The sequence below is a fragment of the Platichthys flesus genome, chromosome 8 (assembly GCF_949316205.1).
Source record: "Platichthys flesus chromosome 8, fPlaFle2.1, whole genome shotgun sequence".
In the NCBI taxonomy this organism is placed as follows: domain Eukaryota; kingdom Metazoa; phylum Chordata; class Actinopteri; order Pleuronectiformes; family Pleuronectidae; genus Platichthys; species Platichthys flesus.
Genome location: NC_084952.1, coordinates 14,589,253 through 14,604,783, shown reverse-complemented (window position 1 = coordinate 14,604,783; position 15,531 = coordinate 14,589,253). Strand labels below are relative to the sequence as shown.

General features: G+C 42.9%; 1 protein-coding gene across 3 annotated transcripts; it reads right to left on the bottom strand.

Moving 5' to 3' along the window:
• Positions 1–409: 409 nt before the first annotated feature.
• sh3rf2 (SH3 domain containing ring finger 2) lies at positions 410–14,771 on the bottom strand. Of its 3 annotated transcripts, none has more exons than XM_062394465.1 (12): positions 14,476–14,771; positions 13,785–14,213; positions 11,732–12,031; positions 9,931–10,026; positions 9,051–9,137; positions 8,477–8,863; positions 2,806–2,924; positions 2,467–2,637; positions 2,026–2,300; positions 1,631–1,926; positions 1,219–1,523; positions 410–1,087 (listed from the first exon to the last, which is right to left on the bottom strand). In XM_062394465.1, exons 2-12 carry the CDS (start codon positions 14,145–14,147, stop codon positions 934–936), a joined length of 2,553 nt encoding a protein of 850 aa, XP_062250449.1. In that variant the 5' UTR covers positions 14,148–14,213; positions 14,476–14,771; the 3' UTR covers positions 410–933. The 3 variants fall into 3 exon arrangements, with proteins under 3 accessions (XP_062250449.1, XP_062250448.1, XP_062250450.1); XM_062394464.1 differs by having other exon boundaries at positions 416–1,122; positions 14,476–14,765; XM_062394466.1 differs by lacking the exon at positions 9,051–9,137 and having other exon boundaries at positions 418–1,122; positions 14,476–14,764.
• Positions 14,772–15,531: the final 760 nt, after the last annotated feature.

Genomic DNA, 15,531 nt, shown 5'->3' with positions numbered 1-15,531 from the left:
TTCTGGTTATAATGACAGTACTAAATGAGGGCAGTATTATTATTATGATTATTAGGGCCCGAGCACTGACAGGTACTGACAGACAGTGAGGCCCTATTGAAATTGTAAGGATTTTTTTTAATTTATTTATAGGCAAATGAATTGGCCTTTTCAGGGCTTTAACATGATCAAATTCTTACCAAAATTACAGAAAATGTCTAAGTGGTGATAATTTACGTATTCTGGAGGTATTTACAATGGGCGTGGCAAAATTGTTCAACTGTGTTCTCTTATATGAATTGGTTTTTTTTTTAGTAGTAGAAGTATCACTGCATTTATTATTATTATGCAGAGCATGTGAGATACCAAAAGACAACATGTGGAGGTGAACATAGCATAGCTGTGTGGGCTATTCACGACACAAAGGTAAACAACAAACACGTTACGGCATTAAATATGGATTTATGGATAAGGAGGATCATTTTTGTATGTGACATGGGAAGTTGTTATTTTAACCAAAGAATTACATTACACACATGACAGAAGACATCAAACTGCTACTGTTCTGGGAGTTTATTCTAACATAAGCGTTACAGATATTTTACATCATAATATCTCTAAATATATTTAAATATAATTTGTCTACTGTGTGCGTTTTAACAAAGGCACTCACCAATGTATGTAACATAAGTATCAAACAAGGAACAGTCATTAGATGGGTTTTTGTGCAAAGGTATGTGTCACAAACATGTACACACGCTGAAGGACACTAAATATACCTCTGGAATATTTAACCATATACTCTCATATGTACTCAAAACAAAACAAAAACAATTGTCATTTAGCAGCCTTAACCTTTTAAACTCAGCTCGCATCTCACAGTTCGCCAGGTCACTCAAGTTGTTTGGCCGCTTGAACATATAGAGTATAGAAATATTTACTACAACAGTTGTTCTACACAGTCAGCTGAGCCTCTCTAAGGCTTGAAGAACACTGCTGTGGAATAGCCCCGTCTGCCCGTTGCTCTCCTGAGTAACCAGAATCCGTCCGTCTGGGCGAGGTCTGTGGAGAAGGACGAGCTCTCCTTGGAGCAGACTGAATTCTGAGTCTGTATGGGCCAAATGCGTTGTGGTTACTCTGTGTCTGAAGAAAAAAATAATAATATATTTTTCAGTTCATTAAATAAATAATAAAATGTCAAGTCTACTTAGTCTGTCTGATAATCACGGGCAAACACACCTGCTGGGGCTAAACTGAGCTGATGCAGCTGACAGGGAGTGTTGTGATGACATTGTTTTTTGTGGGTTAGAATTCAGCTCTGACATGGCTGTTTCAAGGCCCTTCCGGAGAACAGGAGCTTTTCCTTCCTTGAGAATGATCCCTGGTCCATCTCTTCCCAGGGTGAGCGATGGGGCCCAAACTTCTAAGGGAGGGGGGCCCGACCGGGAGTTGGTGGGGACCTGATAGCCTGAGGACCAGGAGGAGGTTCGAAGCCTTGGAGTAGGGGAGTCTTCATCTGTGAGGAAGCGCACTGACTTTGCAGGCTAGAAACAGAAATATTTACTGTAAGAATGTAAACATGTTTAAGAGTGATCAAATAAAGAGTAAGAGTTCAAGACTGTATGCACAGAGATCAGCAGTATGACATTACCTTCTCTGTATTGTTCTTGTGTGAGGCAGGTCTGACTAAAATGGACTGAGGCCCAACGGTTTGCGGTCTATCATGCTGAGCTGGTGCCTCTTGTGTAGTGGTGAAGTCCCTGTTCTTCAGGACTCCAGCAGCAGAGGGCGCTAGCGGCTCAGTCAGCCAGCCCATGGCTCTGCCAGAGCTGGACAGGATGCTGCTGTTTTTCTTCCTCTGCATGGCAGGTGAGTAGCCAGATGCTTGAACTTGTGCAAAGTGCTGTGTGTTGGACAGGACATTCAAAGTGGAGAAGTGGTTTGATCCTGAAAAACAAAACAAAACAAATTAAAAAAAGAAATTCTCTAATAACCTAGTGACAGAATTAAGAAATCAAAAGACAAATGATGTTGTTTAACACTCACCTCTATGAGGGTTAAAGATACGCCTCACAGTGTCCCAACCTTGGGAGCGACCATAGAAGGACGGTTTTCCAGCGCCTGTGGATGACGTTGCATGCTGTGCTCCATTTGTTACAGATGGAACCTGTCCTGTTGAGTGTATTGCTCCATCAGTGTTCACCCTATCAAGAGCAAGGACTACAGCAGGATTCTTGGCAGCAGTCGGTTTCCTTGCAGCTACCGTGTTGTACTGTAAGGAAGCAGTAGCTGCTTTGGTCTCCAGGAGTCTGGCTGACGTTCTGCAGTGAGAAAAATACAATTTGGAAAGTTTCTTTGAATCAAGCACCAGCCTTTGTTATACACCGATATATTTCATGGAAAACTTTGTGCTCGATGACATGTCGTCTTGCCCACGTCAAATCCCGGTCTGAGTCCAAATGTCATTCAGCTCCCACCGTCTCTCACCTAAGCACAGGCGAGATGTAGTTGCTGGGCAAAATACCCACTTTGCCCGTCCTGAGCGATAACCCTCGCAGCCAGCCTTCTTTGAACTTTCCGTACACTCCCACCATCTCTCCTTTCCTCAGCTCCAGCTCCTCTGGCCGCCGTGGTTTGTAGGAGTACAGGACAGCACACCTGAGGGGGTCAAACAGAAGAGTTGTCTCCGTTAACTGTATCTCGATAGCGTATAATAACATATTTTCATATTTAGCTCTCTTTTTCTGCATTATATGAATGTTTGTTCCTTTTTGCATGACCCCACATTATCATACAATTAATATGCAGTTTGAAACAGTGACTCACACACTGATGGAAAGCTGCTGCGTGGAGGAGTTTTTACTGTCTGCAGAGGCCGAGGACATCTGGGGGTTTAGCAGAGCCATAGAGATGGTGGGTGGAGTCTCACTGGTCATCTTCTTACTCTGTAATGGTATGGATTCAAAATCATCATCATATTTGCATGATACATGATAAATGATATGGAAACAAGAGTCATACAGCCATGTGGTATAATTCATTCTGTTCACAAACCAAAGTAGTGGAGTAGTACAGTTTTGCGGCTATTACAATCTTAACCTTTGGATTAATGTCTGACAATTTAACCAGTGTACAAAATTTCATGGAAATCCCTCCAGCCATCCATGAACCATACAGCTTATCCTTTGAGCGTTGCTGGGGGGCGAGGCTCGGTTCACCCTGGTCAAGGTTCCAGCTTTTTGCAGGTTCAACTTACAGAGACAAACAACCTCTCCCGCTCCTATTCTCACCTACAGTTAATTAAGAGTCTCCAGTCAACTTGACTCCAACCTGCATGTCTTTGGTCTCTGGGAGGAAGCCAAAGTACCTGGAGGAAACCCTAACAGATAGGACCTCTGCTGAACCGGGACCCGAACATGGAAACTTCTTGAAATCAATTCAATATGTTCCAAATATCCATGATGTTCATCTAAAACCAAAATATGTCCCGCATTTAACTCAAATTAGAGGAGAGGAGGTCACCAAAGTCCCTCATTCATCATATGAATGTATGTGCAAAATTGAATAATAAAAACTTGGTTAGATTTCTCGTCCAACCATTCACTCAACATTTACATCCTGCTTCCTGGAATTATATGTATTCTCACTGTTTATGTTTTCTCGTTATTTTCTTTGAAATCACTCCTGAAATGCTGTTTAGAAATACATTGTCAGCCAGTAACAGTAAAAACATACATAAAAAAAACAAAACACACAATAACCGACTTAATTTGCGCTATCAAGCTGTGACTGGCTTGAAGTCAGCAGGCAGTGAGTCAGGCCTGGTTCAGCCAGCCACAGCAGGGAGTAACACTAAGGTGTGTCTCACAGCCGTTAATGACACAGCATGAAGTTTTAATACCCAACGACTTCATTACCTGAACTGAAGAGGGCTTTTCAGTGAGATCTCTAATTATTATTTACTCATCTGTCCAAACAAACCCAGACACATAAGGTGTTCTTATTGTCATCATTACAGAGAGGTGGAAATGTTATACCTCCTCAGTGACGTCCACAGATGCTCGCTGCTATTTTCAGCACTATAGCACTCAACTGCTACTTAAAGTATTAATGCTGGCCTGTGGGCCTGGGGTTCCCTCTATAAACAGTGCTGTATATCCCATGGATCCCACCGCTCTCTCACCATTAAGCTGCACTGCATTCACACTGTAACTCAAGAGAAACACAAAGAGCCATAATTAGGATGCGGCCAACACTGTAAGTCTCAGAGTCTCTCCTGTCAAAGGATGTGCTGTGGGGCAGAAGTAAAGAGGGATACAGTTGGGATGCATATAGTATGTCCTGAAGACATACCAGCTTCACGTCACACAGGGGAGAGGGATGGGTGAGCGTCAGAGGGTTTTCCAACACGATTTGCAAAGCAGGGAATTGCCCGCGGTCCACTCTGGATTTTCTGTATCACTTTTTGGAGGGAAAGGCGACAAAGTATCTAACATCCATATGTGACTTTTGACCACTCTCTTTTAAGAGGGGAGCACAGCCATTCATTAAACAATGTTGTATAATACAACAAGAAAAAAGCATAACATGATTTGTTTTGCATGTGTTTAATTATTGTGTCCTTTTCTCTCTACTTGGTTAAGGTTTTCATCAGCTACAAAGACACAACACTTTAACTGTATCAGGCTGGAGATGGCCTGGCACCATCACCCTGTAGTGGCTGTGGCTGTATTTACATACAGTTACTCTACTATTGTTCATGCAGTGAATAAAGTGTTATTTGGTTTAAACTGTTGACATGTTCCTGCTGCAATAAATAATCTGCTTAACAGAATATTACTGTTGCTGCTAATCAGAGCACTCAGCCAGCACCTTCACATAATCCTATGGAAACCCGAAGTGTTCAAAGTAATATAAATAAATCAGCCACGATGAAATAAACAACTACAAGAATAACTTCAAGCAAATATATAACCTCCGAGGTTGATATGATACATACGTTTTTTTAGGATAACCAGTATTATGGCTGGGAGAAGAACCCAAAGTGAAAATGTGCCATGTGCATTAATAACCGACGTTAATGCCACACCCACAGACAAACACACCACTCGAACACAAATTAGACGTGTGGTCAGATTGCTGTTGGCTGGAGCTCTGATGCAAATGACACAATACCAACAATCTCTGTTGCATATCAGCACTAGGCTCACAGAACAGGCCTGCACTGAATCACAAACACAAAGTCTGACAGTTTGTTTCAGATTAAATCCTGACTCACACAGCCCTCACGGTGGCGTCAACATCACACTCCTGAGTATAAGGAGGCTGTTGTCTGATGAATATCAAGACCTCAATGACTGATTGGAAACTCCGGGTTGTGGCTCCTCAAGTTTGGAAGTCTTTCCTGTTTAAGTAAAGATTTGTGGACACCTTTGCCGCATTGTAGAGCACTTTGTAATGTGTATTTCTGAAAAGTGCTCTATTAATAAAGTTTATTATTATCTAATCAAATCCCACCTTCTTACACTTCCCATCAATTAATCCTAGAATTATTTCAGCTCTATTATACAGTCAATTCCCAGGCTTCAATTGTTGATGTTTCAAAAATAAGCGTAATGTAAAAATGCTAACTGGTGTCCTAATGTACCAGTGAAACAACTCCCCTCTGTTGCATCTGAGGATGTTTTCTTTTTGCTGTTGGCTCATTTCCATGCTAAATTCTGCTCTTACATAAGCATGCCATTAGTCACACTAATACGCATTATTTCATCCACAGTTGGTGGGAAGCTGCACCTCTCTGTAAAGACGGCCGAGCCAGAGGTGAGGGTTGATGGAACGCGACACTAAGAATAGCCTGCACGCTGCGTGGCTCTGGTCAGTGGGGAGCTTGAGCGTCGGGTTGGGGGACAGAGCCCTATGATTCTTAAAAAATGGAAAGTGCCCGGCTCATGTGCCTGATGGGAAAGTGAGTTTTAACTGCTTAGTGAAGAGGAAGGAGTTTGAAGGCAGGGGGGGGGGAGAGAGAGAGAGAGAGGTCCGTTATGTAAGCAACTTCACCAGTGACTCATCATCGTCAGTATGAGAGAGATAAGCAGACACACTGAGGGACCCTCCAAGCCTCCCACTCCCTGGTCTCTCCTCCTCCTTCTTCCTACTTCTGCTTTGCCTTTTCGCAGCTCACAAATGTTGCTTTTGTGTTTCTCCTCTCAGGTCTGGGCCATAATTGTTTTCAACATTCCCTCTCACCTTTTCCTCTTCCCCTCTTATCTCTCCCATTTCCGTATTTTTCTCAGTCTCCTGTTCCTCCCTTCCTCTCTTGGTTTTTCTGCAAACTGCAGCATAGGTCTAGCATGTTGACGCTCTGAAATGTACTGTGTGACTGTGGGGTAGAGCAGTGAAATCTGAAATGAAACATAACAGATAATTGTCTCAGAGGCGGGGCACTTGGCAGCAGGTTACACTGTATAATTAAACCTTGAAGAGACTTTCATGTTGACACTGCACTCAGACACTCGCTGGCTCTGACTGGATTTCGCAGGACTCCCAGCTCTATTTATATAAACTGTGATATGAAATGAATTTATCAAGAACTTTAAACTTTAAAAAGTGACTAAATCAGTGAATTATCTTATAGCATTTTACACTGTGTTCTCTTACAGTACTGTACCATGTTGCTTTCCCATTGTCATGTTTAGCTGATTTGTCCTCTGCCACTAAACTCTGGCAAAATCAGGCAACTCTTGCCTGATTTAGGATAATACAAAATAATGGACGAAATTGTCCCTCGGTGACTTTCATCATCCCTCCATCGTCTTCTCATGTGCTGCAGTCCTATCAAATATGCAGCAAGTTTCAAAGAGTGGATTCTTTATTTAGCAGGCTGTCCTCAGGCCCGTATGTTCCTTAATTCTGGTCAGAGAGAAAGTTTGTTCATGACTCTACTGTTAAGGTAATGATTCATTAACCAGGTAACGGTGAGCTCGGTTTTTCCGGTGGTATCGTGCTTCCTAGAGGTTAATATAAGTGTTTTAAATGGTCCTCTTTGTTATACACTTGAACACTTGTCATTCTTTTATAAATAAATGAGCTTTACTCTTTTCACTGAAGATTTACCTTGTGTAGTCTAAGAATACAAGTGCAGTGCCTGTTTTATTTTCATGAGTTAGTCCACCTCAAACTTGGCTCCAGGCTGAGGATAACAGCAGACATTAAGGCTCAAAACATGGTGTAAATGATCTTTACCTTGAATATATAAGTCGGGCTTACGGACATTTGGATTAAACAGGAATTTTTTTTTTCTCTTTTTTTTTTTTTGACATTTGTATAATCGATCGCCATTTACTTCAATTGTATTGGATTTGGCTGCAATGATGTTTACCTCTTAATCTCCTAAAGTGTTTTGTGGACTCAAACACTTCCCCCACTCTTCCCTCGTCATACTGGTGAGTAGATAATGAGTGCATTTTCAACAACTTTTCAAAAATAAAAGCCCTGTAATTCAGCTCGATAGATAGCATTGCAGCAACAAAACATGCTTTTACTTTGTAGACAACTTGCTTAAGGGAAAGTGTGCCTTTATCGTTGTTGTCATGACGGAAATTGTCACCCACAATGTCCGTTAATGTCCAGATCAGTCCAGCATGGTTAAATCAGAATAATCTGATTATCAAAATCAGTTTTCAAACACTGCCGAGAATATCTAAGGACGTACAAGAAGACAAGTACAACTCGATCTGCAGGTTGAATGCACACTGCCCTGTCCCCACTGACTGCTACAGACTGCGACTCCCCTGTTTATTCAAATTTCAATAATATTGAACATTTGCATGTCCAAATTACACAAAACTCAGCACTGCACTTCGTCACACAATTTACAATAATCACGGCAAGTGTGAAGCTGATTCGATGAACGGTTTGTGAGAGATGCGTTCCACAGACAGACAGTGAGAAGTACAAGCTTCCTACAACTCTCTACCCTTAAAAAAAAAAGAAAAAAACCAATAGGCCAAGACACACACCCTGTTTGTCTGTTATTCATCTCTGAGGGAAAAGCCTGGCTTATGTCCCAGAACTGATGATTAAGGACCTTTCAAGGTTTCAGTTCACTTACCTCCTTTCCTCACTCCTCTCATATCCAGCCCCTCTCCACATCTGTATTGTCCTAATGAGATCCACCTACCATGTAACGACCAAAACACAAGGGCGATGCCACTCTTTCATTCATTCCGTAAGCTTAGAGTCATGACTCCCTCCCTGTGACCCTGAGGACAACTTGATCCCTACGTGACTCACACAAACATCTATTACCTCAGACAAAACCACTGGGCCTCTTGCTAACCACATGTCTTCTGTTAAATGAAATAACCGCAGACACAACAAAGCCCTACATGGATCAGCTCAAAGGTTACGGAAGAGGAATCTAACAAAGATACAAATAAACGACTTGATCACATCAGTGTAGAATGCTTTGGGACAGATATGTTTGCATGTGACTCACGTGTAACAGGTGTCTGTGCGTGGGTTCAGAGTGGCGTCTTATTCGATGAGAGTTCACTCTGGAGGGGTGAGAGTGGCCCCGGGCAGCAGAGGGCCCAGAGAGCTGGTGTGGCTGACCCTGAAGGTTGAAGCCGTTGATGGTGCTGATGTTGGTCGTCTGGTGTAAGTGGCTGCTGCCGGCCGTGGGCTGTTTCCGCTGGCTGGAGAGGGGCAGAGCATTGATGACGGGCGTCTTAGCTGAGACTTGAAGGACTCCGTAATGGCCGGTCCTGTTGGCTGCGTCAGTGGCCTTGTCTTTGTCCCCTTTACCAGAACGATAGCGAGAATCTGCTGAGTCACTCGCCCGCCGACTCTTTCCCTCTAGCTGCTTGGCAGCCACAGGGATTGGCTGAAAGAGATGAATTCATAAGGAGAAGCCACGGTGAAAATCTGGATAAATCCTAACACACAGAGAAGTCAATCCTCAGTCAAGAAAATCCTCTCCAACTCACTCCTACCAGTGCCTGTCAACCTCTGCTCCTGCTGAGCAGCCAAACGTCTGTCTAAACACACCCACTTATCACCACTCCACTCACCACCACTACTCGCTGGACAGACAGGCAGACAGCAGGATAAGTACCAGCCAATAAGCCAGGACGGGTTGACTGGTGCTGAGAGAGGAGCTGCACACACAGACAGGCATGGTGGGGTTAATGCTTTCACTCCCCACAGTGATGTGCTGTTATGCCACCCAAGCAGAGAAAGCATTACCGTCTTCACGCCTGACTGCACGACACGAGGAGAGGCGGGCTCGGGAAGGATAGAGGAGAGGATGAAAGTAGAGGGTGAAAGAATAGAGTATGGAGGAAGATAAAGATGAAGAGCATCACTGAGGCGGGGCTTTAGGAAAAGAAATGTTGTGAGCTGGATATGAAAGGAGGCATGAGAGGAGGATAGGACTCATGGGAGTGGGGGACATTTTAAGGGAAAACTACTGATGACAAGTGAGAGAAGTGAACAAGAAGTGCATGAGGCAGCACATGTTGCCACTGTTGGAACAAATGGAGTTTCCCCGGCATGGATGAAGTTAATTCCTGGAGGCAGAAAGTACAGAGGAAAACAAATGACAGCCAAGCGAGCAAAGCAAGCACTGCAGACCTGAGTAAGCCACATAGTCACAGACTAATGAGCAGCTGCAGACGCAGCAGGGTTTCACAGATTAGCTCTCTGCCTCCGCACTTGGCAGCGCAAGAGTAACATTTAGGGCTGAATCAAAGATTTCAGTGAAAACTCAGGTATTGCCCTGGCAGTGACCTGGAATAAATTACATCCAGCGAAGATGTCTGTGGTTCAGTTCATTAAAAGAGAGACACCATCACAGTGCAAAACAGCAAGTGTCAAACTTGATCACTCTGAGAAGGCCACAACCTGCTCTCCAACTACAAAGGAAGGTTGTAAAAGAATAAATGTTCTCACCTCTGTAAACTGCTGAGGGCAAATTCCAACTTTGTCCCCGAGCTTGGCTTCAATCCAGTGCTCATCCAGCCGCCTGATGACAGTCAGGATGTCGCCCTGTAAACCAGAAATAAGTAATGAACTCAACTTAGAGAAAGTTGTGAAAAGGTGAGAACAGGCAGAGAGACCATCGGGAGGAATAATAAGACAAAGATTGCCAGGTGGCCATGACAGAGTGTCCTCGCCCTGGAGAGTGAGGAGCACTCAACTCGGAAAACTCTCAGAGCCCCGTGTTTCTCCCTCCCTTTCTCTCCCAGCGCTCTACGTATCTGCAGGCCCAGTCCTTTCTGCAGCCAGGCTCGCTCTTAAAAAAACCATCTGACCATCTGCATTTAAAAAAAGAAAAAGAGGCGAGCTCAAGTGTGCTTTAATGGAGAGCACACAAGTATTGAAGCCCTTATATAACTGCCTCAGAAATCCTTCAGGGTTAGTCAACCCACTGCAACAAAGATCTGAACCTCCGGCCACACAAGTCTCTCTTAACATTCAGAAGAACAAAAAAGCTTCCACCACTATGTGTTTGTACAACTGGGAACTTTTTGTGCGACACAAAATCAGTTCACTGCAAGTTCATGTCCGAAAAAACAAGATTGTGGCTGAATTAAGATACAATTTCTTTAATATTGGAGCAAGGAGAAAATATGCTGATCTGATAAGGACATCTGATATTCAAAATGTGTTTCTAATATAAGATGACTTCTATTAAAAATGACTAAATGTATCTTTCATTCATCAATAAAAAAAACTCCCATGGGCCGATGTTCTTTCCAGCACTCAAAATGTTATTAACCAGAAAAGATCAATTAGTTTTAGAATTCAAGAAACTGCAATAGCTGGATATTTTAGAGCTGCAAAATATCAATAAAAAAAAAAATGAATCTGCAACCAATCCAATAGGTAATTCATTATTTGAGGCACAGTGGTTCAGTGTTTAGCACTGTTTCCTCACAGCAAAAAGGTCCTTTATTTATGTAGTTTTATTTTAAGGTTGTTTGCACTTTTACTCCACTACATATTTGAGCAAATATCTGGACTTTCTACTGCACTACATTTTGACAAGGCTTTGTATTACAAGTTCAAACCGTTTTTTTTATTTTTAAAAGTAGTCAATAACGAAAGGGGAGATTGGTTGATTGATCCAATCAGAGCAGGCAAGTAACATTAGACCCCCGGCTTCAACAGCACACTCAGCCATAATGATGCAGTGAAACTTTGCTTTGAGACTAGGCTACACTTTAAAAGAACTTTTACTTTGCTTACTTTTCCTCGAATAGAAAAACGTACGTGGTTCTTATACGTTTAGTTGACGACATTTTAGTCAATCATTTTACACGTTTACTGAAGTACAATTAAAGGCCAGTCTCTCAAACAAAATCAAACATATAAAGAGGTCACGTGTAACATTTTATAAACTTCTGATAAAATATTAAATAATAATAAAGATCTTCAATAGTGACGTGTTCTATATTATTTTTGTAAACACATAATCAAAATCATTTATGACAGGATATTTTAGAACTAGCGGTGGTCCTCAAGGCTAGTTAAGGTTTCTGCAGGAAATTGGTAGTTAGCCATGCACTCATATTCTGCTGCATCGTTACTAGATGAAGTCCTTAACAACAGCAACACTTATTTTACTAACTGTGTAGTAGCTGCATACTGATTTGTATTCTTCTTTATCTAAGAGTCGGAAGTAGTTGCTACTAATTTAAAAAGATCAAGAGTTTCCTGTTACATTAAGTCTACAGTTTGAGGGTCAGACCTTTAAGAAGCTGAGACAATATTTACTGTCCTCCAGATTCACGTCTTCTGGATTGAAGTTGTACAGCGCCCTGCAGAGAACCAGTGGCTGGGGGTGCTGCTGGAGGGGCTGCAGCTGAGGCACCGGGGTGACGGCCTGCTGTGCGCTGGCAGTCACAGACAAACCGCTGCCGTCTCCAGCGTTTACTTGGTGCCATTTTTCATCCGCTTTGTGTTTCGGGGTGAAACCGTTGCCAGGCGCCAAGGCCGGCTTTCCTGAGCCATCATCACGCTGGCTTCGCGTGGAAGCTCTGTTAGCTAGCTGGGAACAGACAAAAAGAAAAATCACATACTGCAAGATGAAGTTATTTTTACTAAAATCTTATTTCTGAGGACCTTATGGATTAGTGGATATAAAGGCCCTCTAGGCTGCACTCCCTTTTGAAGAACAAGATAATTGTCTTCGACAGTGGGTGAAACACTCCTATTTATAACGTCCTTTTACTTAAACTGTGCCAAACTGTGACCAGGTTCTGTGCAGAGGTGTCTGGTGAACAAGAGAGAGGACAGGGATATAAATCTGTAATAAACTCGGGAACAAACGTGTTACAGGTTTCACTCAAATACCTCTGCATCTTTTTTATGTTCTGATCTGGATATGCAGATAATAAGATACGTGCTTGTCCCCTAAGATGATTTATAGTTTTAACTTTAGTATTATACTGTGGCATAACTTTGACAAGAGGGACGAAGGAAGGAGGTGGGCTGCCTTTTTTGCCAAGTGTAAGCAGGTATTGCTAAATTTTCCCGGATTACCAACCCTAGCTTTAAGCCGAAATAGACCTTTTCCAAAGACTATACCGTATTTTAATAATCTGAAATATAAACAATAACACACCTTTCCCTGTCACTGTCAGGCAAAGCTCATATTTCTCAGAGTTCATTACTTTGCATATCTCTTTGTTAGAGGTCATTTAAAGATGAACACAGTAAAATTGACAGTTCTGGTGAAGCTGGAACAAACCACACCACAACATGTTTGAACTGCGCGTTTCTGTATTTCACATGGAAAATGCCAGAATCATCACAGACTCTGTTTTCAGATTTTTGAACTGCGTCTGAACTCGAGCTGCACATTTCAAATAAACTCATGAGTGCTCTGAGCAGTTTATACGGAGACACACTGAGAAGGCAGCTCTCTGTGTTTCTCGTCACCTGGGAGATTTTAAATCAGGTCACAGGGTGATAAGTTTAAAACCACAACCTTCAACAAAAATCTGTCTTTAAAGTTAACAGAAATAATAATGAGACCTTTATCGTGATAGTTAATGCTGTGGACCGATGTGGTGGTTGCTGGTTGTCAGTGAGGAAGAGAGGGGAGGGGGGGGGGGGTTCCCTTTATCATCTATGATGTCAGTGGTAAGTCGTACTCCGTCTGAAGTTAAAATAATGACACGCACTCCTCCTGGAGGTTCGAGGGAATGTCATCACTTTAGGCTCACTTCACCAGAGGAAACATTCTGATACCTTCCAGCTTCATTTGTGAGTGAAGCTTAACACTTAAGAAAAAAGAATACTTAAGTTAGCTGGAAACACTGTGGTGAGAAAGCAATTCAACAGGTCATAGATAAGATACATAAGCCTGATTCCACAAAGTGCATAACTAATGGCAGATGATAAATATTAAATGGTCTGTGTAGTCACTCAAAGCGCTCAAAGTAGTTTTTTGCTATTCACCCATTCATACATACATTTATACAGTGCATTCATAACACACATCACTCGCACAGTGTCGGCAAAACCATCAGGTACAATTCGGGGTTCAGTATCTTCCGCATGCCGAATGGGGGATACTGAAATCTAACCAGCTAACCTCTGATTAGCACTACCACAGACCCAGTTAGGCTTTATGGAAAGTCTGAGTTTGTTGTGAACAGGCTTTTATCTCACGACCGAATGAAACCAATTTATTTTTGTTTAAAGAACATCCTAACAATCATATACTGTTGCTAAACGACACCCAAACTGGACTTATTACAGATATGCAGATGATTAGGTCGGGGTCTTGCACTGACCTCACTGTGACCTTGCATCTCTCTGTGTTGAGCCTCCTGTTGCTGCTGACCATCCCTCAATACAGAGCCGCCCCTGAACGAGGACCATGCATAGCGGGCAGTCTGTCTGCCGTTGGGCCCCATTGAGCCTTGGAGCCCCTCCAGGAGCCGCACGAGCAGGAGGTTCGCAGGGAGCTCCTCCACCGTCCTGGCCGGGGCAGGGGCACCGCACTCTGGGCAGAGCAGCTGGGAGTGGGCCACCTCGTACCTCTGCAGGCAGGGGGCACAGAAAGTGTGCTGGCAGGGCAGGACCTTGGCTGACACATCTAGCTGCTCAAGACACAGAGGACACTCCAGCAGTGTCATCAGAGCCAGCTCCTCCATTTTATATGGGGCCACCTCTGTTAGAGACACTATGCTGGTACATAGGAGACACTGTCCTCCACCCTACTGGAAGAGAAGAGAGAGAAAGGCTCAGATGTTGCTGTTTGTTATTTCACAGTGAAAGTGTTTCAGCATGGCTGACTGCAGCAGCCAGGCTTCACACAGACAAGTCAGTCAACACTACATGCTGCTGTAGAGGCTGTAGAGGCTACAGGTGCCTCACCTGCGCGCCCAGGTGAGACTGACACTAACAGGAAATGTCCACGGGAGACGAAACATGCCCACTTTCTCCCCATTGACACAGAATACTCAGACATGTCGTACTTACACGTGTATCCGCGGTCAGCTCCACTCAAGTCTCACTAACTCCGGTCAGGAAACGACTGAAGTCTTCGCCTGTGTCGCCATGACGCAGCGTCCTGAGGAGCCGACGGGACGACGCACTACTGGCGTCTGTTTTCCTCCGGTGACACCTCTCAGCTGCAGCGTCCACATATTAGTGACGACATGAAACCAACCAGCGGAAATCAAGCTTGAGACAAACAGGTAAAACGCCGTGTGTCTGAGCCACAGCCGAACTCAATCATTACGAACTGGATCCGATATCACTGCCCAACACACTTTAACCCTTGATCAGCTGTGTGTGTGAGAGTGCGCGCGCGCGCGTGTGTGGGCATATATGTTACTCTTATTTATATATATGTATGTGTATGTGTCGATATTTATGTATAAATTATATATATATATATAAGTGTGTATGTGTTTGTGTACCTGTACTTTTACCTTTTGTGAGGACCATTTTAAACAGACATTTTGACCAGTCACCATTTTTACAATGGACCGTTTGAGGTTTAAGACCTGGTTCTTAGGTTAGTGTTAGAATCAGGGTTATTGTTAGGCATTTAGGTTTGATGGTTAAGGTTAGGGTAAGGGATTGGGGAATGCATTATGCCAATCACTATGATAGTTGTGTGTGTGTGTGTGTGTGTGTGTGTGTGTGTGTGTGTGTGTGTGTGTGTGTGTGTGCGTGTGTGCGTGCGTGTGTGTGTGTGTGTGTGTGTGTGCGTGTGTGTGTGTGTGTGTGTACGTGTACAGTAAATATATGCATGTTTTATATAAAATTGTTTATTTACAAGTTGAATATATATCAAACAAATACTATTTAAAGTACATTATAAAAGACCTTAAGTCTTTAAAAACCTTTACCTTTCAGAGTAAAGCCTTTATTAAAAGTTATATCTTCTGTAAATATTTTATTGTGACATGTATGTTATATATCAATCTGCTTTCTGTTTTTTGTATTCCCATGTGAACTTTCCTTGGGGACTGTTAAAAGCACTATACAAATAAAATAAAATGTTATTGTATTTGTTGTGTCGTTTTT